Raw genomic sequence first — 19782 nt, forward strand, 5'->3', positions numbered from 1 at the left:
TTCCATGACACAGACTGACCAGGTGAATCCAGGTGAACACTATGAGCCCTTACTGATGTCACTTGTTAAATCCACTTACATCAGTGTAGATGAAGGGGAGGAGACAGGATAAATATGGATTTTTAAGCCTTGTGACAATTCAGACATGGATTGTGTATGTGTGCCATTCAGAGGGTGAATGGGCAAGACTAAAGATTGGTGCCTTTGAAAGGGGTATGGTAGGAGGTACCGGTTTGTCTCAAGAACTGCAACGCTGCTGGGTTTTTCACGCTCAACATATTGGATAGCCTGGGGTGAATGAGACTGAATACTTTTTGGAAAACTATATTAGTGACAGAATATATTTGAATCATGTTGTAATAGGAGTTCAATTGGAGGCTAATCTAATAAATCATTGCATGAATTTTTCTAAAATAACCCTGACCTTGAGTTGTCCATCTTCTTGAACTTTCTAGTACAGTATTGTATAGGCTATTATATTATACCATGTTAGAGCCTATTAAATTAGCATGTTCAATAAGGCTACAAATAAAATATTTATCCAATTGTTAGCCTGCATTTCATTAAATCTGAAAGCAGGTATAGTGTCAATACCACAACTATCTAATAGGCAGAATAATTACAGTGTAAACGGGATGTTTACATGAGGAGTGTTGAAAAACCTCCCTCCCCGCGATGCCTGCATCCGCCAATGACTGCAGCAAAGGTCACCGAGAAAGCGACGTGCCAGGTATGGCTGTTGTAGACTGCGTCGGTCCGGAGGAGGAGAGCTGGAGAGGAGACTGAGTAGAGCCTCGGAAATAAGAGATCAGACAAACACAGCAAGCAGCATGCCGTTTGGGATGGTAACGCTTCCCACTGTCCGATACCATCATCACTAAGCACTGAACAAATCTCCAAAGCGGTAAGTGCTTCGATAGGTTTTTTAATTACAGTTTACGTTACACATTTTCATAAACGCTTTCTTGCAGCTGGGGGGAATCCAGTTCGGAGGTTCATATCGTATTGACATCTAACTGGGCGTAGGCTAGGCTATCTGCCGATCTGTCTGTCTGTCTCTCTCTCAGGCTGAATATATTCGATTTGATTTATGTCACAATGACAATATAACGAATATGTTGTTGTTGTCCAAATATATTCGTTGCAGTTTTGCCCATCCGTTGAAACGACAGCAAATGCAACTCTGCCTATGTTCCAGTTTTGATGCGCACTCCATCCAATGGGCATGCAGTGTGTGTGATCATCAACATGGAAATTGTAACATTAGAATAAAAACACTGGTGGGCTATGTGATTGAAAGGAACAGCATTGAATTGGCTATATATTCAATAAACAACCCAAGCAGCCTAAGGAACACCTGTTCGCAAGTATTTTGTAATTAGGCTAAAACCGGTCAAAAATGTCCCGGGCGGCGCACGTATCGATGTCCCTCCCTGTTGATGCGGTGGTGGCGGTTCAGGGCTGGGTCGTTCCCAACAGTGCCGCATTTGCATGTAGAACAGTGACAGTGTCAAATAAGGTAGAAGCCTACCAACCGCGATGCCTTTGCACAATGCGTCCAGGTCCCATTGATAACTGCAGTGGTGTAAAGTAACAAAGTAAAATCTACTTTGAAGTAGACTACTACTTCATTATTTTGGGGGGGATATCTGTACGTTACTTGAAGCCTACAACAGTGCATTTTGAAAGTTTTCAGACCCCTTGACACTTTCCACATTTTGTTAGGTTACAGCCTTTAAAAAAAAAATATATATATATTTTTACTCATCAATCTACGCATAATACTCCGCAATAATATAGAAAAAACACGTTTGAAAAGAAATTAAATCACATTTACATAAGTATTCAGACCCTTTGCTCGGTACTTTGTTGAAGTACCTTTGGCAATGATTACAGCCTTGAGTCTTCTTAGGTATGATGCTACAAGCTTGGCACACCTGTATTTGGGGAGTTTCTCCCATTCTTCTCTGCTGATCCTCTCAAGCTCTGTCATGTTGAATGGGGAGCGTCGCTGCACAGCTATTTTCAGGTCTCTCCAGAGATGTTCGATTGGGTTCAAATCCGGACTCTGGCTGGGCCTCTCAAGGACATTCAGAGACTGGTCCCGAAGCCACTCCTGCGTTGTCTTGGCTGCGTGCTTAGGGTTGTTGTCCTGTTGGAAGGTCTGGGGCAGGTTTCCGTCAAGGATCTCTCTGTACTTTGCACAGTTCATCTTTCCCTTGATCCTGACATCCCCACAGCATGATGCTGCCACCACAATGCTTCACCGTAGGAATGGTATTGGCCAGGTGATGAGCGGTGCCGAGTTTCCTCCAGACGTGACACTTGGCATTCAGGCCAAAGAGTTCAATATTTGTTTCATCAGACCAGAGAATCTTGTTTCTCATGGTCTGAGAGTCCTTTAGATGCCTTTTGGAAAACTACAAGCGGGCTATGTGCCTTTTACTGAGGATTGGCTTCCGTCTGGCCAATCTACTATACATGCCTGAGTGGTGGAGTGCTGCAGAGATGGTTGTCCTTCTGGAAGGTTCTCCTATCTCCACAGAGGATCTCTGTAGCTTTGTCATAGAGGTCCATTAGAGGTCGACCGATTATGATTTTTCAACTCCGATACCGATTATTGGAGGACCAAAAAAAGCTGATACTGATTAATCAGCCAATTTAAATTTAAAAAAATTATTTATAATAATGACAATTACAACAATACTGAATGCACACTTATTTTTACTGAATATAATACATCAATAAAATCAATTTAACCTCAAATAAATAATGAAACATGTTCAATTTGGTTTAAATAATGCAAAAACAATGTGTTGGAGAAGTAAAAGTGCAATATGTGCCATGTAAAAAAGCTAACGTTTGAGTTCCTTGCTCAGAACATGAGAACATATGAAAGCTGGTGGTTCCTTTTTGGTTCCTCCAAGGTAAGAGGTTTTAGGTTGTAGTTAATATAGTATTTATAGGACTATTTCTCTCTATACTATTCTATTTCATATACCTTTGACTATTGGATGTTCTTATAGGCACTATAGTATTGCCAGTGTAACAGTATACCTTCCGTCCCTCTCCTCGCCCCTACCTGGGCTCGAACCAGGAACACATCGACAACAGCCACACTCGAAGCAGCATTACCCATCGCTCCACAAAAGCCGCGGGGGGAATAACTACTCCAAGTCTCAGAGCGGGTGATGTTTGAAACGCTATTAGCATTTCAAACCCCGCTAACTAGCTAGCCATTTCACATCGGTTACACCAGCCATTAGGCTGATAGGCTTGAAGTCATAAACAGCGCTGTGCTTGCGAAGAGCTGCTGGCAAAACGCACGAAAGTGCTGTTTGAATGAATACTTACGAGCCTGCTGCTGCCTACCATAGCTCAGTCAGACTGCTCTATCAAGTCATAGACTTAACTATAACAGAACACACAGAAATACGAGCCTTTGGTCATTAATATGGTCGAATCCAGAAACTATAATTTCGAAAACAAAACATTTATTATTTCAGTGAAATACGGAACCTTTCGGTATTTTATCAAACGGGTGGCATCCCTAAGTCTAAATATTCTTGTTACATTGCACAACCTTCAATGTTATGTCATAATTACGTAAAATTCTGGCAAATTAGTTCGCAATGAGCAAGGCTAACCAAACTCTTGCATATACCCTGACTCTGTGTGCAATGAACATAAGAGAAGTGACACAATTTCACCTGGTTAATATTGCCTGCTAACCTGGATTTCTTTTAGCTAAATATGCAGGTTTAAAAATATATACTTCTGTGTATTGATTTTAAGAAAGGCACCGCATCGATTATATGCAACGCAGGACACGCTAGATAAACTAGTAATATCATCACCATCAGGTTTTCTTCCAGAATGGTCCTGTATTTGGCTCCATCCATCTTCCCATCAATTTGAACCATCTTCCCTGTCCCTGCTGAAGAAAAGCAGGCCCAAACCATGATGCTGCCACCACCATGTTTGACAGTGGGGATGGTGTGTTCAGGGTGATGAGCTGTGTTGCTTTTACACCAAACATAACGTTTTGCATTGTTGCCAAAAAGTTCAATTTTGGTTTCATCTGACCAGAGCACCTTCTTCCACATGTTTGGTGTGTCTCCCAGGTGACTTGTGGCAAACTTTAAACAACACTTTTTATGGATATCTTTAAGAAATGGCTTTCTTCTTGCCACTCTTCCATAAAGGCCAGATTTGTGCAATATACGACTGATTGTTGTCCTATGGACAGAGTCTCCCACCTCAGCTGTAGATCTCTGCAGTTCATCCAGAGTGATCATGGGCCTCTTGGCTGCATCTCTGATCAGTCTTCTCCTTGTATGAGCTGAAAGTTTAGAGGGACGGCCAGGTCTTGGTAGATTTGCAGTGGTCTGATACTCCTTCCATTTCAATATTATCGCTTGCACAGTGCTCCTTGGGATGTTTAAAGCTTGGGAAATCTTTTTGTATCCAAATCCGGCTTTAAACTTCTTCACAACAGTATCTCGGACCTGCCTGGTGTGTTCCTTGTTCTTCATGATGCTCTCTGCGCTTTTAACGGACCTCTGAGACTATCACAGTGCAGGTGCATTTATACGGAGACTTGATTACACACAGGTGGATTGTATTTATCATCATTAGTCATTTAGGTCAACATTGGATCATTCAGAGATCCTCACTGAACTTCTGGAGAGAGTTTGCTGCACTGAAAGTAAAGGGGCTGAATAAAAAAGTTTGAAATATCCAATAAATGTCGTTCCACTTCATGATTGTGTCCCACTTGTTGTTGATTCTTCACAAAAAAATACAGTTTTATATCTTTATGTTTGAAGCCTGAAATGTCGCAAAGTTCAAGGGGGCCGAATACTTTCGCAAGGCACTGTAAGAATGATGGAAGCAACTGTTTTCTTAGGTACCTTTCAATGCTGCAGAATCTTTTGTGTACCTTTCCCCAGATCTGTGCCTTAACACAATCCTGTCTCGGAGCTCTACAGACAATTCCTTCGACCTCATGGCTTGGTTTTTGCTCTGACGTGCACTGTCAACTGTGGGACCTTAAATAGACAGGTGTGTGCCTTTCCAAATCATGTCCAATTGAATTTCAATCAATTGAATTTATCACAGGTGGACTCCAATCAAGTTGTATAAACATCTTAAGGATGATGAATGACAACAGGATGCACCTGAGCTAAATTTCGAGTCTCATAGAAAAGTGTCTGAATACTTATGTAAATAAGGTATTTATGCTTTTCATTTTTAATACATTTGCAAACATTTCTAAAAACCTGTTTTCGCTTTGTCATTATCGGGTATTCTGTGTAGATTGATAAAAATGAAAATAAATAATATAGAATAATGCAGTAACGTAACAAAATGTGGAAAAAGTGAAGGGGTCTGAATACTTTCTGAATGCACTGTACTTTTTATTAGGCCTTATTGTCCCTGACACCAACAGTAGGCTAGGCTACTCGATAATCAAATGCTTAGCAGGACAAGGAAGAATGGTCCAATTCATACAGTTATCAAGAGAACATCCTTGGTCATCCATACTGCCTCTGATCTGGCGAACTCACTTAACACAGATGCGTTGTTTGTAAATGATGTCTGAGTGTTTGTAAATGGTCTGTTGGTCAGTGTTGGAGTGTGCCCCTGGCTATCCATTAAAAAAAGCTAATTGTGCCGTCTGGTTTGCTTTATATAAGGAATTTGGATGGATTTATAGCTTCTACTTTTGATACTTAAAGCTACAATATATAACTTTTTGGGTGACCCCAACCAAATGCACATAGAAATGTGAGTGATAGATATGTCATTCTCATTGAAAGAAAGTATAAGAAGTGGTGTATCTATTCTATGTGCTCCATTTCTATGGTTCCCATTCTTAAGTTTTGTTTTTGCGTCTTTTACTTTCCGTTTTGCACACCAGCTTCAAACAGCTGAAAATAAAATATTTTTGGTTATGGAAAATATATTTCACAGCAGTTTTCATGGTACAATGATTCTCTACTTGCTTGTTTTGCCACATAAACTGAAATTAGGCAAACTATTACAATTTTAGCAACCAGGAAATTATGGAGTTATTTCTGCATAGTGCATCTTTAAGTGTATTTAAAACCAGATAGTTTTAGATTTTTACTCAAGTAGTATTCTACTGGGTGACTTTCACTTCCACTTCAGTCATTTTCTATTAGGGTCTTTACTTTAACTCAAGGATGACAATTGGGTACTTTTTCCACAACTGGATAACTGTCGATGGTACATTAAGGCCGTTATAAATAGAATGGAATGAGCTTCTCTCTGTTCTGTGTTCTATTTCCTCCCCATTCTAGTTTAGGTTACATAACACTCAAGGCTATTCCCCCTCCAGTGTTTCCGTATTAGGGAGGATTGTGTGAATTAGGCTCGGTACCCAACTCCCAATGGTAAAACTGTAAGAAATGACTCTTTCTAATTTCTTCCTCTAATTCCACCTGGTAAGCTTTGGGGGCAGAGATAAGCTTCTTTAGTGAGCAGGTCAGGGAGTCGTTTAGCCGCGCCTTTGTCTGCAACACTGGACTGGACTCACAGCTGGGCGCTTCTAATGATATTGATAAAGCCGCAGTAGGATTAAATTTAAGGTCAAAGGTTATTGTTGACGTGCGGAACAGATGGCACCCTATTCCCCTATTGGACCTTGTTAAAAGAAATGCACTAGGGTACCATTTGGAACCTAGTCTAGGGCTCTATCCAGCGGATTGATACGCTACAGTACCAGAGTACTTTTGGGCAGAAGTTGCTACCTGGCACCGAGCTAAAGAAAATATACCACTTTACCATTATGACTTTGCCAGTGACACTTTAGTTTAATTGACTTTTACTTTAAGAATATCATAGAATTAATTAAGAAACTGTTGTTGAGGAGCTGTCACCTTTACAAAGAAATTGTGAATTGGTCTCTCTTTCTCTCCCTCTTTCACCTCACTCTTCCCCTCTTTCATTCCTCATCTGCTCCCCCCTTTTCTCTCTCCATCTCTCTTGTTCTCCCTCTCTCTCTATCTCCTTACATTGTTCCTTGTCATGTTCTCTGAAGGAGGGTAATGATGACATCACAAATTCAGACTGATACAGTGTGATCCATCATTCCTGGCCTGACGTTGACATGGCAACAGGCAGGAAGGGTGAGTCCTTGACTTCTCTGTGTGTGTGTTTGTTTGTCTGTTTCTGTCTGTCTGTCTGCAACTGATATCGCCCAAACATAAATTAATTAATCTGCCATTGTCTCTAAGTGAATGGATTTTCAATTCCCTTCCCGCTCTTTGTAAAGCCCTAATGCCATGTCAGACCTAAGTTCTACTGATGGACCAAAACACTAACTCTCTCCCTCTCTCTCCTGCTCTCTGTCTCACTCTCTCTCTCATAAAAGCGCAATGAAAACTTGCAGTCCTATACAGCTGCTTAGCCATGCATGAATGATATGTGTGTGTGTGTGTTCAGTATGTGCCTGTGTGTGTATTTCTGTCCCTGACCGAGTCACGCCCTTACTGCCTCTTCCCCAGGGTCGACCTCAAAGGGAGGAAGCGTGCGTTTCCCAGACGACGAGGATGCCATGGGCTCCCCTGTTCACCGTGAGGACAAAGCCAAGGATTCTTCCATCCCTGCTCTCCCAGAGCCTGATGGGAACTTCCTGGTTAAGGTGGGCGGGGTTTGGAATACGAATGCTCGAATTGCTTGTGCCAAGTTCAGTAGACAAACATTGTTGAACATTGCAGATTGAAATGTTATGAATAGAGCAGACATGATTCCTTATTCTACAGGTCATAGAGCCATGTTTGTTCTCCATAACATATTTCTACAACATTATGCCCTGCTGAATGCACCCCTGATGGGTACCTACATAAGAACTACTTAACACATTTCATAAGAAGTGTGTGAGTATTTAATAAGTGTTTATATAATTTATACTGTGTTTCTCCTCTCTCACACACACACTCTCTCACACTCTCTCTCTCTGTTCAGGTAGGGTTCCTGAGGAGTCTGCATCGTTATGAGATCGTTTTCACCCTCCCAGAGGTGCCTGTGCTGGGGAAAGATGTGTGCTCCCTCCCTTCCTCCTCATCACCGACTCCCAGACCCCTCCTCAAAGTCAACCGTGTCACACCCACATCAGAGGGTACGTTGGAGACCAGGGCCGTATGCATTAGGGCATGTCAAAGAAAACGTTAAACCGTTTTGCAATGGAAAATGAAAATGAGTGTTTGTTATTGGAGTCCAGCTATTCCCTTCCTGTTTCAATCAGTTTTAATACTGTTCGAAGCCTATTGAATGCGACCCATTATAGAAACTGAGATGATTGCTTCTGTGTTCCTTGTACAGGATCCAAATCGTCCAAATGGATATGAATTGAGTAAATGGATATATTGGTAAAGATGGGTGCAGTGTAGACCTGAAAGTGGCAGAAAACCACTAACAAGGCATATCTAATCTCCCATGTGCCCCTCTGCCAACAAACATGTTTGTACCATAACAAGACACTGTTTCTGTCATTACTGTAACCTACTATTACAGGAACTGGTATGTTATCAAACCTGTGAAACTTGAATGTCTGTCTGGATCACTGGCGAAGGTCTCCTTCCTTCTTCTACCTTTTCTCCCCCTCCATCCCCTGTCCCCAATTAATACTTGTCTGTCTGGATCACTGGCGAAGGTCTCCTTCCTTCTTCTACCTTTTCTCCCCCTCCATCCCCTGTCCCCAATTAATACTTGTCTGTCTGGATCACTGGCGAAGGTCTCCTTCCTTCTTCTACCTTTTCTCCCCTCCATCCCCTGTCCCCAATTAATACTTGTCTGTCTGGATCACTGGCGAAGGTCTCCTTCCTTCTTCTACCTTTTCTCCCCCTCCATCCCCTGTCCCCAATTAATACTTGTCTGTCTGGATCACTGGCGAAGGTCTCCTTCCTTCTTCTACCTTTTCTCCCCCTCCATCCCCTGTCCACAATGAATACTTGTCTGGCGCAAAGGCAACAATTTCCCTACCTCTTCCCCTTTTATCACCTATTCTACATTCTTTAGATCCGCTCTCCATCCCCTGTTCCCCTCCCAATGCCATCCGACCCATGGAGGGTGAGGCTCTGATCGGAATTACCAGAGGAATATAACCACCACCAGACAGTTATTACCAGAGGAATATAACCACTACCAGACAGTCGTTACCAGAGGAATATAACCACCACCAGACAGTCATTACCAGAGGAATATAACCACCACCAGACAGTCATTACCAGAGGAATATAACCACCACCAGACAGTTATTACCAGAGGAATATAACCACCACCAGACAGTTATTACCAGAGGAATATAACCACTACCAGACAGTCATTACCAGAGGAATATAACCACCACCAGACAGTCATTACCAGAGGAATATAACCACCACCAGACAGTCATTACCAGAGGAATATAACCACCACCAGACAGTCATTACCAGAGGAATATAACCACCACCAGACAGTCATTACCAGAGGAATATAACCACCACCAGACAGTCATTACCAGAGGAATATAACCACCACCAGACAGTCATTACCAGAGGAATATAACCACCACCAGACAGTCGTTACCAGAGGAATATAACCACCACCAGACAGTCATTACCAGAGGAATATAACCACCACCAGACAGTCATTACCAGAGGAATATAACCACCACCAGACAGTCATTACCAGAGGAATATAACCACCACCAGACAGTCATTACCAGAGGAATATAACCACCACCAGACAGTCATTACCAGAGGAATATAACCACCACCAGACAGTCATTACCAGAGGAATATAACCACCACCAGACAGTCATTACCAGAGGAATATAACCACCACCAGACAGTCATTACCAGAGGAATATAACCACCACCAGACAGTCATTACCAGAGGAATATACCAGAGGAATATAACCACCACCAGACAGTCATTACCAGAGGAATATAACCACCACCAGACAGTCATTACCAGAGGAATATAACCACCACCAGACAGTCATTACCAGAGGAATATAACCACCACCAGACAGTCATTACCAGAGGAATATAACCACCACCAGACAGTCATTACCAGAGGAATATAACCACCACCAGACAGTCATTACCAGAGGAATATAACCACCACCAGACAGTCATTACCAGAGGAATATAACCACCACCAGACAGTCATTACCAGAGGAATATAACCACCACCAGACAGTCATTACCAGAGGAATATAACCACCACCAGACAGTCATTACCAGAGGAATATAACCACCATGACAGTCTTTACCAGGAATATAACCACTTCATTACCAGAGGAATATAACCACTACCAGACAGTAATTACCAGAGGAATATAACCACCACCAGACAGTCATTACCAGAGGAATATAACCACCACCAGACAGTCATTACCAGAGGAATATAACCACCACCAGACAGTTATTACCAGAGGAATATAACCACCACCAGACAGTCATTACCAGAGGAATATAACCACCACCAGACAGTCATTACCAGAGGAATATAACCACCACCAGACAGTCATTACCAGAGAACACCACCACCAGACAGTCATTACCAGAGGAATATAACCACCACCAGACAGTCATTACCAGAGGAATATAACCACCACCAGACCAGAGGAATATAACCACCACCAGACAGTCATTACCAGAGGAATATAACCACCACCAGACAGTCATTACCAGAGGAATATAACCACCACCAGACAGTCATTACCAGAGGAATATAACCACCACCAGACAGTCATTACCAGAGGAATATAACCACCACCAGACAGTCATTACCAGAGGAATATAACCACCACCAGACAGTCATTACCAGAGGAATATAACCACCACCAGACAGTCATTACCAGAGGAATATAACCACCACCAGACAGTCATTACCAGAGGAATATAACCACCACCAGACAGTCATTACCAGAGGAATATAACCACCACCAGACAGTCATTACCAGAGGAATATAACCACCACCAGACAGTCATTACCAGAGGAATATAACCACCACCAGACAGTCATTACCAGAGGAATATAACCACCACCAGACAGTCATTACCAGAGGAATATAACCACCACCAGACAGTCATTACCAGAGGAATATAACCACCACCAGACAGTCATTACCAGAGGAATATAACCACCACCAGACAGTCATTACCAGAGGAATATAACCACCACCAGACAGTCATTACCAGAGGAATATAACCACCACCAGACAGTTATTACCAGAGGAATATAACCACCACCAGACAGTCATTACCAGAGGAATATAACCACCACCAGACAGTCATTACCAGAGGAATATAACCACTACCAGACAGTCATTACCAGAGGAATATAACCACCACCAGACAGTCATTACCAGAGGAATATAACCACTACCAGACAGTCATTACCAGAGGAATATAACCACCACCAGACAGTCATTACCAGAGGAATATAACCACCACCAGACAGTTATTACCAGAGGAATATAACCACCACCAGACAGTCATTACCAGAGGAATATAACCACCACCAGACAGTCATTACCAGAGGAATATAACCACCACCAGACAGTCATTACCAGAGGAATATAACCACCACCAGACAGTCATTACCAGAGGAATATAACCACCACCAGACAGTCATTACCAGAGGAATATAACCACCACCAGACAGTCATTACCAGAGGAATATAACCACCACCAGACAGTCATTACCAGAGGAATATAACCACCACCAGACAGTCATTACCAGAGGAATATAACCACCACCAGACAGTCATTACCAGGGGCAAACAAAGACCAAAGAGATCAATCCATCAGCTCCCATTTCAGCCATGAATCGATTCAGAGAGAGGAGACCAGAAGAAGAGATTATTTTGCATTGCTCCCCACCCCTCTCTTTTACACCTCTGCTACTCTCTGTTGTTATCAACTATGCATAGTCACTTTAATAACTCTACCTACATGTATATATGTATATATATATATGTGTCTCGCTATTGTTATTTTACTGCTGCTCTTTAGTTACTTGTTACTTTTATTTATTTTTCTTATTCCATCTGCATTGTTGGTTATGGGCTCATAAGTCAGCATTTCACTGTAAGGTCTACACCTGCACATGTGACCAATACAATTTGATTTGTTTCCCTGGCTTCATCCCAAATGTCCCCTTGTCACCCCATTCCCTATACAGTGCACTGCTTTCGACCAGCGCCAATACGGCAGGCCCATAGTCCTTTGGACAAAGGTAGTACACAATATAGGGAATAGGGCACCATTTGAATTTTAGGGGGAATGAATCTGAGCTCCCCTCTGGGCTTTCAGAGTGGCTTCCTGTAAGAGAACCCTGGGTTGTGTCACGGAGAGCAGCCTATTCTATTAACTTGAAACATTGAATGTTCCCTATAGGCCCTGATCAAATTAGTGTACTATATAGGGAATATGGTGGCATTTCAGACACAGATTTTATGGAATGTGGGGAAGCTATGGCGAATTACATTGAAGTAAATACTGGTTATAAATACTCAATAGACTACTGTCTCTCAGTCTAACGTTACTTCTGTCTGTCGGACGCCTTTTTGTCTCTGTTTTCATGTCACTCTTTCCCCGACCATTCCTGTCCTTTTATTATTAACTGTCTCCATCTTTCTCTCCTTCTTTCTGTCTTTCTTTTTTCTCTCCCTTTCTTTTTCTACCTCTGTCTGTCTCCCTCCCTCTCTCCATCCATTCCCTGTTTCCCTCCCTCTCTCCATCCATTCCCTGTTTCCCTCCCTCTCTCCATCCATTCCCTGTCTCCCTCTCTGTTCATTCCCTGTCTCCCTCCCTCTCTCCGTCCATTCCCTGTCTCCCTCCCTCTCTCCGTCCATTCCTGTCTCCCCTCTCTCCATCCCTTCCCTGTCTCCCTCTCTCTCCATCCATTCCCTGTCTCCCTCCATCCATTCCCTGTCTCCCTCCCTCTCTCCGTCCATTCCCTGTCTCCCTCCCTCTCTCCGTCCATTCCCTGTCTCCCTCCCTCTCTCCATCCATTCCCTGTCTCCCTCCCTCTCTCCGTCCATTCCCTGTCTCCCTCCCTCTCTCCGTCCATTCCCTGTCTCCCTCCCTCTCTCCATCCATTCCCTGTCTCCCTCCCTCTCTCCATCCATTCCCTGTCTCCCTCCCTCTCTCCATCCATTCCCTGTCTCCCTCCCTCTCTCCGTCCATTCCCTGTCTCCCTCCCTCTCTCCATCCATTCCCTGTCTCCCTCTCTGTTCATTCCCTGTCTCCCTCCCTCTCTCCATCCATTCCCTGTCTCCCTCCCTCTCTCCATCCATTCCCTGTCTCCCTCCCTCTCTCCGTCCATTCCCTGTCTCCCTCCCTCTCTCCATCCATTCCCTGTCTCCCTCCCTCTCTCCATCCATTCCCTGTCTCCCTCCCTCTCTCCATCCATTCCCTGTCTCCCTCCCTCTCTCCATCCATTCCCTGTTTCTCCTCTCTCTGTCCATTCCCTGTCTCCCTCCCTCTCTCCATCCATTCCCTGTTTCCCTCCCTCTCTCCGTCCATTCCCTGTCTCCCTCCCTCTCTCCGTCCATTCCCTGTCTCCCTCCCTCTCTCCGTCCATTCCCTGTCTCCCTCCCTCTCTCCATCCATTCCCTGTCTCCCTCCCTCTCTCCGTCCATTCCCTGTCTCCCTCCCTCTCTCCGTCCATTCCCTGTCTCCCTCCCTCTCTCCGTCCATTCCCTGTTTCCCTCCCTCTCTCCATCCATTCCCTGTTCCCTCCCTCTCTCCATCCATTCCCTGTCTCCCTCCCTCTCTCCGTCCATTCCCTGTCTCCCTCCCTCTCTCCGTCCATTCCCTGTCTCCCTCCCTCTCTCCATCCATTCCCTGTTTCCCTCCCTCTCTCCGTCCATTCCCTGTCTCCCTCCCTCTCTCCGTCCATTCCCTGTCTCCCTCCTCTCTCCGTCCATTCCCTGTCTCCCTCCCTCTCTCCGTCCATTCCCTGTCTCCCTCCCTCTCTCCGTCCATTCCTGTCTCCCTCCCTCTCTCCGTCCATTCCCTGTCTCCCTCCCTCTCTCCGTCCATTCCCTGTCTCCCTCCCTCTCTCCGTCCATTCCCTGTCTCCCTCCCTCTCTCCGTCCATTCCCTGTCTCCCTCCCTCTCTCCGTCCCTTCCCTGACTCCCTCCCTCTCTCCGTCCATTCCCTGACTCCCTCCCTCTCTCCGTCCATTCCCTGACTCCCTCCCTCTCTCCGTCCATTCCCTGTCTCCCTCCCTCTCTCTGTCCATTCCCTGACTCCCTCCCTCTCTCCGTCCATTCCCTGTCTCCCTCCCTCTCTCCGTCCATTCCCTGTCTCCCTCCCTCTCTCCGTCCCTTCCCTGTCTCCCTCCCCTCTCCGTCCATTCCCTGACTCCCTCCCTCTCTCCGTCCATTCCCTGTCTCCCTCCCTCTCTCCGTCCATTCCCTGTCTCCCTCCCTCTCTCCGTCCATTCCCTGACTCCCTCCCTCTCTCCGTCCCTTCCCTGACTCCCTCCCTCTCTCCGTCCATTCCCTGTCTCCCTCCCTCTCTCCGTCCATTCCCTGTCTCCCTCCCTCTCTCCGTCCATTCCCTGTCTCCCTCCCTCTCTCCGTCCATTCCCTGTCTCCCTCCCTCTCTCCGTCCATTCCCTGTCTCCCTCCCTCTCTCCGTCCATTCCCTGTCTCCCTCCCTCTCTCCGTCCATTCCCTGTCTCCCTCCCTCTCTCCGTCCCTTCCCTGTCTCCCTCCCTCTCTCCGTCCCTTCCCTGACTCCCTCCCTCTCTCCGTCCCTTCCTGACTCCCTCCCTCTCTCCGTCCCTTCCCTGACTCCCTCCCTCTCTCCGTCCCTTCCCTGACTCCCTCCCTCTCTCTGTCCCTTCCCTGACTCCTCCCTATCTCCGTCCCTTCCCTGACTCCCTCCCTCTCTCCGTCCCTTCCCTGACTCCTCCCCTCCCTCTCTAGATCCCTTCCCTGACTCTCTCTCCGTCCTTCGTCCCTCCCCTCCCTCCCTCTCTCCGTCCCTTCCCTGACTCCCTCCCTCTCTCCGTCCATTCCCTGTCTCCGTCCATTCCCTGTCTCTCTCCATCCATTCCTTGTTTCTCTTGGTCCATCTGCCATCTCCTGCTATCTCCCTCCCTCCCTCTAGGTGGGGTGAAGGTGACGTGTGAGTACACCACCCACCAGGAGGGGGTGCTACAGGAGGAGCTGACCCTGGTCAGCCGGGGGAAGAAAGACCAACGTCTGCAGGTCAGACTACAGGCCCGGGTCATGGGTGAGTTACTCCTGTGTGCCTGGTCATGTGTGGACACAGTCATACACACAGAAACACACACAGTGACACACATACTGATCATCTGGGCAGTAACCCTGTGTTAATAGGGGAAATATCTGCAGTTAGTTACCACTTACTTATGGTATTTACAGTAAGGCATACTGCTGATAAATGCTATTATGCAACAGCTATTATGCAACATGTACTATGTATGGCCTGTCAGTGTTAAAGGGTGGACAGCACCCCCTGGGGGACTAAGAGGTCTCTGCAACTTCCTCTACATCACACACTCACTATGATCCTTTACTCAGCAAAATAACAGTGACTCTTCCGCTCTCTTTCTCAATCTCCCTCCCTCCCTCTCTCTTTCTCTCTCTCGCCCTATCTCTTACCCACCAACCCAATCTACCCCACCCTCTCCCTCCTTCCCTCTCTCTTTTCCCTATCTCTCCCTCCATCCCCTTCTCCCTCTCTCTGTAGATCGTCACCATGGTACTCCTCTGCTGCTGGAGGGGGTGCGGTGTCTGGGGGCGGAGAAAGAAAAAAGGAAATGAGCCGTCCGTCCCTTTATATCTTCCCCCTCCTGTAGAGACCAGCCATCGTCCGTCACTTTATATCTTCCCCTCCTGTAGAGACCAGCCATCCTGTAGAGACCAGCCATCGTCCGTCCCTTTATATCTTCCCCCTCCTGTAGAGAGCCAGCCATCGTCCATCCTTTATATCTTCCCCCTCCTGTAGAGACCAGCCATCGTCCGTCCCTTTATATCTTCCCCCTCCTGTAGAGACCAGCCATCGTCCATCCTTTATATCTTCCCCTTCCTGTAGAGACCAGCCATCGTCCATCCCTTTATATCTTCCCCCTCCTGTAGAGACCAGCCATTGTCCATCCCTTTATATCTTCCCCCTCCTGTAAGAGACCAGCCATTGTCCGTCCCTTTATATCTTCCCCCTCCTGTAGAGACCAGCTGTCGTAGTGGAACAAAACCAGCACTTACCTGCACTTAGCCACACACATGCATGCACCCGTAGTGGCACACGCACACCTGAGGAGGCTGATGGGAGGTGCTATAGGGACGGCTTAGTGTAAAGACTGGAATGGAACATGTGGAACGGTATCAAACATATAGAAACCACGTTTGACTCCGTTCCATGAATTCCATTCCAGCCATTACAATGAGCCCATCCTCATATAGCTCCTCCCACCAGCCTCCTCTGACACACAAGCACACACACAAACTGCTTTTTTGTGATTAGCCCTGTAATGAAGACCAAGGTGTCCATGATCACTTATAGTTCCCCAAATGTAAAATGACACATTCCTCAGTGAGGGAGCCAATGTGTTTCCAACATCCACTGTAGGTCCATTATATAACCAGGCACTGCAGCTCCTTTGCTTCTCGTCCCTTCTGTCGTTCTGCAACAAGAGCCAAGCGTCAACCAGCCTTAAACGATCAGAAATATAATTTAACATTTTAATTGTGCACGTCAATATAACCTGTCATTGTATTAGGATTTACACTGAGTGGACAAAACAGTAAGAACACCTTCCTAATATTGAGTTGCACCCCCATTCACCCTCAATGTCACACATACATAATCCATGTCTCAATTCTCTCAAGGCTTAAAAATCCCTCTTTAGCCTGTCTACTCCCCTTCATGTACACCGATTTGAAGTGTATTTAACAGGTGACATCAATAAGGGATCATAGATTTCACTTGGATTCACCTGGTCAGTCTGTCATGGAAAGAGAAGGTGTTCTTAATGTTTTGTCCCCTCGTTGTACAGTATGTGTTCTGTGTGAGCGCCACCTTTGACCAACTATGTAAGAGTATGCCTTTTAGTCTGTGTCCTGCAAAACTGTCTCTGTATTGTACTAGATTCTCCTATATCTCTGTCAGTAAATAAAATATCATGTCAACTGTTAACCTGTAGATGTACACTATTGTTTTCCAGTGTTCTGCAATTCATTGTGTCCTACAGGATCCATATCATTTTCTTTGACTTATGATAAGGTATATTATATATATATATATATATATATATACACATTGTGGTTGTTGAAGACTAGTGGTGGTGTTCAAGTGTAGACGACAGCCACCAAGATAATGTAATGGAGATGGTGTCGGAGAGGGCAGAAACACTGGAATCGAGCCAGCACAGAACTGGTCCACTGGCTCAATTCCCAGACTCTTTGCCTTCATAAAAAAACAAGACAGTCGAGCTGAGAGTTGAAGACAGGTAGAAAACACAAACCACACTTCATAGAAGAAGCTCTTTTTTTTCTTTCTTATTTTATCTTACCGGAGTCAATAGGTTTTGCTTTCTACTTCCTAACATATTTTAGTCCAAGATACAAGTATCTGAAATATATATCCAAAGCTACCTCCCACAAACCCTGACTCTGCCCTTTGGTTTCCTTATATGGAGATCATGGGTAGGTCTAAAGTATGATCGGATATCAGCCTCCTCTTCAGACGCAGGCTCAGGATCTACTAGCTGTGAGCTACTAAATAGACCATGTTTCTCCTGTATTAGTAGCTTCTGGGGTTAAATTCGGCACCTCCTAGGTGCGGCCCAGAATACGTGGTTCATTGTCAAGAATACAGCGGGGAAACGGTTACTGATATTTCTGTGGCTGCACAGGATCTAAGAGCACACCTTTCAAACTGTGCAGATATGAGTGAAGTTAGGACTCTGAGTGGTAAGGTTCTGTTTAAAGTCTTGGATATATTCTGTTATTGTCTACACAAATGCTTTCTAAACTAAAAATACTGCTGTAATTAGTCTAATTATTACAAATGAATGCAGCCTAATTACGTTGAGCTCGTTATAATTATAATAATAATCGTACTGATTATTTCTCATGCAATAACTGAGATTCTGAATGTATAAATCAGACATACTCCGTGGGTGACGAAGGTCCAAGTTTACTCAATAGCATACTGAAATCAACTGATTTCCTGAAATCAAATGGCTCCTGAGGAAAAATCTTATTTGACGTAGCAAGTCTACAGTACACAGTTACAGTACACTCCCTGGTATATTATGTGTCTCTGGAATGCAGAAACACACGTTTTCATTCAGTCTACTCCATGTTCGATGAGGAGATAGGCAATGAATAGGTTTGTTTGCTTTTCATGGTAATGTTTGGGAAGTAAGCCATTGTCAAATAACCATGACACTATTCAAATCACAAGTTCATATGAGAAGCTGAAGTTCCGGGTAAGTATGACTCTCAAATGAAATGTACTGCATGTGCAACCACTGCTGAGTCATCGAGGGGAGGTGTCTGATCTTGTATCCCTGGACCATAGGAGAGAGTAACCAGATTACCGTTATCCTCTTTGGCTATTGTAGAAACTGTAGCTTTCTACTGCATGGGAATGCACATGTGTCACCCAGTCTGCCTATTGAAGGTGACACAATATGATACGCCTTTTCTACAAACAACATAACTACCACGTTTGGGAAACAATACATTTCCTACGAGAGTATCCCAAGTGGTTTCTATACAGAGGAGAGGTATTAGTCTGTTGTGGTCATATAGGAATGTGTGTTTACTAGACCTGGTTCTCTATGATTTGGACAAGAAGTCCGGTACATTGCTTCCGCTTGTTTCAATGCTGAGAGTTTCAGAAAGGGAATGAAGTTAGCGGGAGATTTTGATACATGGTTAAAGAGCATTTGACATTTGAGTCATTTATCAGATGCTCTTATCCAGAGCGACTTACAGTTAGTTAGTGCACTCATCTTATTAAGACAGCAAGGTGAGACAACCACATATCACAGTCACAGTAAGTACACTTATCCTCAATAAAGAAGTTACTGCTAAAGAGCGGTTTTTCGGATCTTTCCTCTCACCCCTCTCGCTTCGTTTTCTTTGTCAGGAACCTGAATGCTGGTGTGGAGACAGGATGAGTGACACCACTGTATCGCCTGAGGGTGCAGAGAGTGGGAAGAGTGAACATGTCCGCCAATGGCTGCATAGTAGTCCCACCGCCCCACAGGAGTATAATGAGGACGTTGCAGGGTCAAGTCTTCTCTGCCCTGGTAAACAGGGCTTGGTGGCCCAGGAGGAGAGAGCAGAGTCACCTAGCTGTCTGTCAATGAAGAGTGATCACTCAATGGGTCAGCCAATCAACTTCCACAGAGGACAAGAGACAAAAGAGACAAAAGGTTTGGGCCTGTATTCACAGTCTCAGAGTAGGAGTGTTGCTATAGGATCAGCTTTGCCTTTTAGATCATAATGAATAATATTATATGGACAGAGGGGAACTGATCCTCAATCAACACTACTACTGTGAGACACTTTAGGCCTTTTCGCACTGCAATGTTCTTAGCCCTGGGCTAAGACTGACCCTGGGCTAACTTATCCTGTGTTCACACTAACATTTGTTAATCCTGGGCTAAAATTCACGGATCCAGGCAGCAGACAGATCATGACGTCATTTCATTGCTTTAACAGGACCGGGACAAAGTGAGGTGAAAAGTTCATTCTAACCCCAGATAAC

At 45.0% G+C, this 19782-nt stretch overlaps 1 protein-coding gene across 3 annotated transcripts; it reads left to right on the forward strand.

Annotated features, from left to right (window-relative positions):
• The first annotated feature begins 204 nt into the window (after window positions 1–204).
• On the forward strand, window positions 205–15910 carry si:ch211-151p13.8 (UPF0687 protein C20orf27 homolog). Of its 3 annotated transcripts, none has more exons than XM_042315542.1 (6): window positions 205–904; window positions 7067–7154; window positions 7533–7669; window positions 7993–8146; window positions 15145–15270; window positions 15751–15910. In XM_042315542.1, the coding sequence occupies exons 2-6, from the start codon at window positions 7136–7138 to the stop codon at window positions 15822–15824; spliced, it is 510 nt and encodes a 169-aa protein (XP_042171476.1). In that variant the 5' UTR covers window positions 205–904; window positions 7067–7135; the 3' UTR covers window positions 15825–15910. The 3 variants fall into 3 exon arrangements, with proteins under 3 accessions (XP_042171476.1, XP_042171478.1, XP_042171477.1); XM_042315543.1 differs by lacking the exon at window positions 205–904 and adding an exon at window positions 5025–5064; XM_042315544.1 differs by lacking the exon at window positions 7067–7154.
• Window positions 15911–19782: the final 3872 nt, after the last annotated feature.

The sequence above is a fragment of the Oncorhynchus tshawytscha genome, unplaced genomic scaffold (assembly GCF_018296145.1).
Source record: "Oncorhynchus tshawytscha isolate Ot180627B unplaced genomic scaffold, Otsh_v2.0 Un_contig_4141_pilon_pilon, whole genome shotgun sequence".
NCBI lineage: Eukaryota > Metazoa > Chordata > Actinopteri > Salmoniformes > Salmonidae > Oncorhynchus > Oncorhynchus tshawytscha.